Below are 8,213 nucleotides of genomic sequence, written 5' to 3'. Positions count from 1 at the left end.
CTAACTGGTTAGCACCATGGTTTCGGAACCATACAGATTCGATTCTATTCGAGAATGCTTCCCGAGACACTTACGGATACAAGGCATCGTATCTACTGTTATAACTGAGTGGGCGCAATGCCGCCTACACTCAGGATCCTCGAGTGCAGCTACTCGACACAACAAAGGATTCCATAATCCTACCTCCAAGTACTTAACATTACACAAATATCCAACATTTGTTCAAAGTACTTCTGGCTCACATGCCAATTCAATTACAAGACAAGCTTAAGGAGACTCTGCCCTACTTAAGGCTTCTACAATCTGATCAGCCACCCCGGAGGTTTCCGCCAAATACTCACGGAACTGATCTTCCGTACAGTCAGCGTTGGCACCTTGTCCAAGGGCATCCAGACGAGTGGTTGGCCAATAAGACTTCACCAGCCCAAGCACGTGACCTACGTACTAACGGGTGATGTCGGAGACAAACCTATCGAAGGCTCCAGGAACCCTGCGAAGCCTCCCAGCCAGCGTGAGCGATCCGTCTCCATCTTCTTGTGGGATATCCATGGCCTCCGCCACCTCTAGGGCGGCATCTCTGACTTCTCTCAGCTCCACGAGTTCTCGCTGCATCGAGTCTCGAGACTCTGACAAAGTCTTGAGTTGTTGCAGCACCGTCGCTGCCTCACGGTCAGAGTCCTCCTTGATCTTCTTAAGCCTCTCTATTTCATCTGCGTTGCAGCACATAAGAATCTTTCAATCCAGTACCAAGCTTTCCTGAATCTCTAAAGATTTGGCACAAGCTGTGTACTCGATAGAAAGAAAATCTTATAAACACTAAGCAGATCTACTAGTCAAGTGCATATTAAATGCCAAAGACTAACCTTTTTTTAGATTGGGAAAGCTTCCTCAGCTTCCCCTCAAGAGCAGTCTTCTCAGACGAGAGTGTTTTAACCCTCTCTTTGAGAGCATTTATCTCTATCTCATCTGGAGACTGGACACTCATTCGTCCTAGTGCTTCCTGCAAAATAAAAAGATCAGAATACTACTCGATCTACTCCAAAAGTACTCGAAGTATTCGACTACTTACTTCTAGCAGCTTGACAGCTAGCTCCACATTCTCTCTTGGCAAATTGCTTCCCAATGTGACCTGGGAAGCACTCGCCACCACCTCTATAACAGCCCTCTTGGGCACTTCTTCAATTTTTCCTATAGTACTCCCTGTGACTTGGGAATCTAAAGGAAGAACATGCTACTTAAATTACAATAAGGGCAAATAAAATGATACTTTTCCTACAAGGCACTACAAGCTTACCTGCAAGGGTCTCCGCAGGCTGTTTATAATCGCCTCCCTCAGGAAGCTTCTCGTCTTCTCCTTCTTTCGGAAGCTTGCCGCTTCCACCACCTTCCGGGGTCTCCTCGTTGGCCCTCTCAGGATGGGGTAAAGGAGAATCCAGAAGCATGGACTCGACTCCCTCAGGAAGCTTCTCGTCTTCTCCTTCTTTCGGAAGCTTACCTGCTAGATTGGCCCGAGGCCATGACAGAGTACAAACTTGTTATTCCCATTAAGAGAATAAAGATATTCGTATTCAGGGAGATAAGCTACAAAAGTATGGAGGCAGATTACAATAATCACCTCGTAAGTCCTCTTGTAGCATCTTGCAGAGAAATTTCTCTTTCTCCCTAAACACTTTGTGGCAAGATCAAGCTTTCCCGCCAGAGATGTCAGTTCTTGGGCACCTAGAAACAGGCAACCCCAAGGATGTGACACAACAAGACTCAACCCAGCGACCCCAAAACTGCCTCATTGGAAGATGCAAAGACATGATGTCCAGTATGGATCCGACAAGGGCATTAGGGATGCAGGAGGAGGCAGTGGAGACTTCTCTTGTTACTCGCAAGTTCTCTTCTAGCATCTTTTGTTGGAAGGAACTACACAAATCTCAAGAGGGCGAGAGCAAGAACACCAAGAAAAAGTCATAGTCGCTTCACTTTGGTGCTTCTGGCAAATGCCTCTCCCCTGACTTTTATAGCCACAAAGGGGCTTACTGAGGAGAACCCGTGAACCAACAGTGCACATTTCACGGATGCATTCATGGCAGCATTCACGGACGCAGTCAAAGTTGTAATAATGCAGATTCTCCAAACAGTAACGTCCAAACGTGAGGACTGGATGAAGAGCCGTACATCCCGGGTTTTATTCTTGAAGTTATTTCAGGTGCAATTAGTGTGGCGGATCCAATGGTATCATTTTTCTGGGATTTTACCCGAAAAAGAGGTCTTTTCGGATTCCGGATCTGATGAATCCTGCAAATAATCTGAAGGATAAAATCTGATGCCACAACTTAAATCCTTAATTCCAAATCTACGCTCGGGGGCTACTCGCTGCAAGAGGGATTTTGATTTAAGGCTCGGGGCTGCTGGATATAGGCATCAGAGATTTATTTTTTAAATTTTTTGGAAAATAGAGAAGGAAAAAGACTGAAGTGACTCTCAACCTGATTCTGCGATTCAACCTAAGGCTCGGGGGCTACTCCATATGGAGCGCGAGTACTTCGCGCACCATATATGATCAAGATTTCGGGGCTTGAGCACCTCACAGCCTCGAAGCAAACGGAAGTACTTGAAGGACTACTCGACGTATTTGAAGGAAGGACCAGAAGCAACCAGGAGGAGGTTCTTATTACTTGAAGAACTCAAAGACGCCCTGCCAAGTACTCGACGCCTACAGAACTCGGCTACGAAGAGCTTGGGGGCTTGTCAGACCCGGGGCAGCGGGACTGGTTATAGACATAGAATGTTCTAGAGTAAGGGATAGCTCATGAATGTACCTTACCTCTTTTGTAACTACTCGAATAGGCGTAGAACTAGCTGCATTACAAAGGAAACTACCTGATTGTATTGTAGTAGGACTCCAACTGTACTCGGCTAGAACTTTCCATGTAACCCTGCCCCTCGGATATATAAGGGCGGGCAGGGACCCCCTCCAAATAATCATCAACACCTAAGGCAATACAAACCACACAGGACGTAAGGTATTACGCAAACTCGCGGCCCGAACCTGTCTAAATCTTTGTGTTCCTTGTACCATCGAGTTCTAGAGCAGTCGATCCCTACCTACAAACCCTACTACTAAGGGTATCCCTGAGCAGGCTTGGCGGTAAACACCGACAGGAGCATGCGCGCCCTTGCCGGCGTGTGCTCGCCCTGCATCCTCGCCGCTCCGCGCCGCCCCTCGCGGCTCCGAGCTCACCCAGCGCGCATTCGGGAGGGAGGGAGCCGCGGAGGGAGGGCACCGCCGTGGGAGGCCGCCGCTGAGAGGAGGCCGCCGGGGGTGCGGCGTATAGAGGATAGATGGGTGCAGGGAAACTGAATATGAAGTAGGGAATCTCGATGACCAGGCACTAATATTCTCTTTAGAGGATGAATATAGAGGAACACGAGTCCCCGACCCCCCCCCCCCCCCGACTCGGCCGCCACCTGCCCACCCCGACTCGGCGACTCCCACTCCCACTCGTCTGCCACCCGCCACCCCAGACGGCCAGACCGAGTCCCGCTCCGGCGCTCCCACCCATCTGCCGCCGCCCCGCCGCCCCAATCCCTCCCTCCCTCGGTCCCTCCTAGTGGACCGACCCGGCGACCCCCACCGACCTGGCGCCGTGCGGCCATCCCAGGTCTCCCAGCCACCGGCCCGCCGCCCGCCAGGAGCAAGACTGAAGCAGCCCTATCCCGCAGCCGCCGCCCGCGGAGTCGAGGGGAGTCATGCAAGAAGCCAGAGAGAGAAAGAGTCATGCTAGCAAGTAGCAAACCACAAGGAGCAACGTGTTAGCGCCTGCCACCGGAGATCACGCCTTGGACAGCAGCGAAAAGCGCAGCCGCGGCTCGTTTGCCTTGCGCTACGAAGCCGCCACTGCCGGGGCATAGAAGGGGTGAATTGATCCGGTTGAACAAATGGTTATCATGATTTTGATCCGTCGCACCGGCACCATTTTACTGGATGGATTAGGGGTCCATTAGATTCACCTTTATGGAGCGGTTCACCTTTATGGAGCGGTTCGATGAACCACCGGGTTGATCCGACCAATGCCCATCTTTACTATTTGTGTCGAGCTAAATGTTTTGAGTGGTTACATATGTTGTTCCCGATTTGAGTTACCAATTTTCGATCGTAATCGATATGTTCCCGACCGATATGTTCCGTTCCCGACATCCCGTAATACCGTTTCCGTTTTCACGTCTGCTTTTTCCGTTCATGTTCCCGAAAGGAAAAAATTATGAACAGTAATGGTTAGGGGATTTTCTCGATCGTTTTCAATCGTTTTCAACCCTAAGTACAGTCACATTAGAAAAATCACTGTCGGTGGAGAGAAAAAAAGGAGACAATGTAGAGCAGGCAGCTGGCGAGACGCCAGTTGAAGCAGGTGGATGCACGCGCATGCAATTTCTATTGGCTACGCTGTTGCTGCCCTCCCTGCTGATTCGCTGCATGTGATACGCCACTCATTGCTCTATGAAATACTCTTCATGGTGGCATTTATTCAGCCGGTAGTGGACTAAACCATAAGAGCAAGAGCAATGAATGCCCCGACAGTCGGGCGAAAAGAAAAACAGCCTGACATGCATATAATGCTGCTGCTGCTGCCACGAGCAGTGCAGCGGCAACGGCGAATGGGCAGCGAGCGGCGCAGCACTGCAGCAAATAGGAGCCTCCCCGCGTGCGCATCCACCGACTCTTCGTGCCTATAATACTTGTTCTTAGGCGTTGCAGTGGGCTACTCATTACTGCACATCTGTGTAAGCAGTGGTGAGGGGAAGCCTAGTTTCGCCTTCTCTGTGGCCTGTGGGGTTTCGCCATTGGAGAACAAGTTTGTCGCTAAGCTGTTTCATGTGCAGGAGGTAAAGGTGGCGATTGCTCGCTGCTGATGAGTGTCTTCTGCCACAACTATAATTACAACTTCGACGAAAAGTTCCATACGCCAACGGTGTTCCCGATCTTTTGTACTCGACCCATCTAGTGACCGGCGATATGGGACTGAAAAATATGGAAGAAGATGTCGCATGGGACCTGCATGTCAAAGAAAAGGGCGAGCTGTGTTGTGGAGACATTTGATCCATATTGGTGTACTAGTTTGTATGTGGACCAAATAGCATAAAAAATGTAGAAAATAGAGGGATTTATTAAAGTGCCACTAAAATTACAATGCTGGTGTTAATAGAGCTTTTTGCCAAATGTTTTACGAGTGCTACTATGCATTTATCATTTTATTGAAGATAAACAATGTATTCATTTTGCAAGGAGATATAGTCATACCAAATACCAAATAGATGTTGGTTGGTAACAAAATAATTTTGAATATATATTAGCTATACATGTGGGCACAACGTGTTGGCTATCACATTTTTATACTTTCCAATTTAACACCTGCCAAAATCATTTCTTTATAGATGCATCAAATCTTTTCGGGTCTAAAATAAATGATTTATATGCTATATATAATCAGCCTCCAGCCAGGTTTTTCTGAGACAACAAAAACGAGGGAGAAATAAAACCCAGCGCCAGCGGTTTTCCCCTGTTCCTCTCTTCCTCGTCTCCTCTTGCCCGCGGCCTCGCTGCTATCCAATCCATTCCGGCCGCTTCGAATAGTACCAGAAATCCCCAAACATAAATCGCCTCCCTTCCCGATTCCTCCTTCCATATGACTAAATCCCAGATTCAGTTTGGCATGCTCCTCCAGAGATTTCCCACCGCTATCACCGCGCCTCATGGTGACTGAAAAAAACCCCCATCCTCCTCGAAGATCCTAGCGGATCGCGTCCGGCGCCGTGAAATCCCTTGAAGTCTTTGTAGGTTCGTGCCAAAGATTCGATTTTGTTCGGGCCCTTTTGATCCTGCACAGATCCGTACGGTGTTCCGGCTGATTCCGCCTTTCCCGGGGGTCGAAGACTTGTTCTTACTGTTCTTGGATTGGTGTCTCGTTCCATGGGGAGTTCTGTAGGTGTAAGAGTGTGTATGTTGTTTGATTAATCGGCGGAAGCGTTTGCGCAGGCATGGCGGGCGAGGAGGCTGCGGAGGGCAGCCGGAGCAGGAGGCGCATGGATCTAAACCTGTACCTCGGCCTCCCTCCATTGCCGCGGCCTCCGGGCCGGCTCGACGCCGCGCTCGATTGCCCGTTGTTGATGCCCAACTCGACCGGTCCTGCGCCGGATGCCCCAACAACGGGCGAGCCTGAAGAATCGCTCGCCCCAGCGGCGGCCTACTCCCCGTCGAATGCGCTCTCTACCCCGGAGGAGCAGCCGATGCTTGATCCCATAGTTTATGCCTGGCTCGATGGCCACAGCACCGATGGTGAAGAGGACGCTGATGCTCGTGAGCTAGCACCAGTGGAAGGTGCCAATGTCGCAGGGCCGCTGGTGGCTGCCTCTGGGTTGGAAGGAGATGATCTTACACCATGGGTGGAAAGGTTTGTGCGCCCTGGTCGTGTGGCTGCTGCTGGTGCTAGTGCTGGTGGTGGAATGGAGATGGTCAGCACAGGCATACTGCGTCGGTCCGTTAGAGGGGCTGCTGCAATTGAAGCAGGGACTCCTGAGCTCCGCTTTCAGAGGGTGATCCAGATTAGCCAGCAGCACAGCATTGTGAGGCCAGGATCAGCTAACCGCAGCCAACGGGCCGCTAGTCCGGAAGCGGATAGGCTGGTCTGGGCAATCCAACGCACCCATAACTCTTTAGAAGCAGCAAGGCGGCAAAAGCTGGATGGCGACAATAAGGTGGGTCGAAGTGGTGCTGCTAAGAGGGATGGGTGCTGCGAATGCAGCTCCAGCTTTGAGTGCAATATCTGTCTTGACCCGGCTAAAGAGCCCGTGGTTACACCTTGCGGTCATCTCTTCTGCTGGCCATGCTTGTACCAGTGGCTTCATTCTCATTCAGCACACTCTGAGTGCCCTGTCTGCAAGGGCGAGGTGCTTGAAGTGAATGTCACTCCGATTTATGGAAGAGGCGGTGAAGAAGGAGATTCTGCTACCCTTGACATGCCACCCAGGCCGCGAGCAAACAGAAGGGAGAGCCTGAGGCAGCAGCTGCAAATGACAGACACAAGAGGAATAGCAACAGTAGTGAGGCAGTTGATAGAAAACCAGGGCATAGTGAGAGGCCTCCCGAGCCCAGCAGAGATTGAGATGACCGTGGTTCCTGGAGGCCGGCAAAGGGCTAGGGCTCGGAGACAGCAAAGGCAAGATAATAATGCATCGTCTATCATACCTGCAACTGCAATAATGCTGAATATGGGCAATGCTGCCTCTGAGAGCAGAAATCAAATACCGTTGCCACCTTCTAATTCTGACAATATTGCACCGGCAGCTCCTCAGCAGTCATCATCTGTGGAGCAAATGTCGAATTCTAGCACCGCAGCTGTTATCATGGGAGGGCCTGGGTCAAGTAGGCGGTCAAGACCTTCGGAGTCCACAATCACAAGAAGAACAAGGAGGCGGCAACAGTAGGTACCAGAGTGCTGTCACTCTCTTCAATAAAACCTACATACCATGCCCCATTGGTGGTTAATTAACATTTCAAGGTTAATAACATTAGGAATGTATAGCCATCGCTTGTTCCCGCCTTTCTTTTACATACCATGTATGTAGCTTCATCATGGAAAATGAGTCGAAATGTCAGTTCCAACATCACCGATGAATATTGTTCTTTTGTATGATTGGAATATATATTCTGATTTCGGCTCTGTTTTTGGTATATCGTTATAACTTCCCTGACACATATCTGTAGCCTTGTGGTCATTCCTGATTTGAACTACAGTTTTTGTTTATTACAAGCATGCCCAATTAAGAAGTTATTCTATTTCTAGCATAAGAAACATCGAGTCTGCTTGGGTCTCTCTGTTTTCTGCTCCAAATTGCCAGTGTTGCTGTGACCGGGGCAGCATAAAATAGCATTGTGACCCAAATCAGAGTGCAAGCACAAACAGATTTGTTGGGACTATTGTTCAAGTCTATAATCTCGTTTACAGCAAGCCATATTGAGAGTTAAGATATCTCTTATGCCACTGGGAATTAGCGTATAAATTTATACTTATATGATGTGCAAAATGAGTACTCCTTTCTATAAGATATATGTCTGTGTTGACATCTTAACTGCATAGAACACGGCTAGGTTGTCGCATATAATAAAGAGAACTGGTAACATCCTCAAACAGAGATAGGATTTTCTTAGTTCTAGCATAATCTTT

General features: G+C 49.3%; 1 protein-coding gene across 1 annotated transcript; it reads left to right on the top strand.

The window, feature by feature from the left end:
* The first annotated feature begins 5,500 nt into the window (after window positions 1-5,500).
* On the top strand, window positions 5,501-7,720 carry LOC120678359. The gene is made up of 2 exons (XM_039959503.1): window positions 5,501-5,827; window positions 6,026-7,720. Exon 2 carries the CDS (start codon window positions 6,028-6,030, stop codon window positions 7,471-7,473), a length of 1,446 nt encoding a protein of 481 aa, XP_039815437.1. The 5' UTR covers window positions 5,501-5,827; window positions 6,026-6,027; the 3' UTR covers window positions 7,474-7,720.
* The last annotated feature ends 493 nt before the right edge of the window (window positions 7,721-8,213 follow it).

The sequence above is a fragment of the Panicum virgatum genome, chromosome 6N (assembly GCF_016808335.1).
Source record: "Panicum virgatum strain AP13 chromosome 6N, P.virgatum_v5, whole genome shotgun sequence".
Classification (NCBI taxonomy): domain Eukaryota; kingdom Viridiplantae; phylum Streptophyta; class Magnoliopsida; order Poales; family Poaceae; genus Panicum; species Panicum virgatum.
Note: the sequence above shows the minus strand (reverse complement) of the source record. Positions and strands in the feature narration are given on the sequence as shown.

Bases quoted from the DNA above. Each gene is read 5' to 3' on its own strand.
- LOC120678359 (XM_039959503.1), top strand. From the start codon at position 6,028: ATGGCGGGCGAGGAGGCTGCGGAGGGCAGCCGGAGCAGGAGGCGCATG.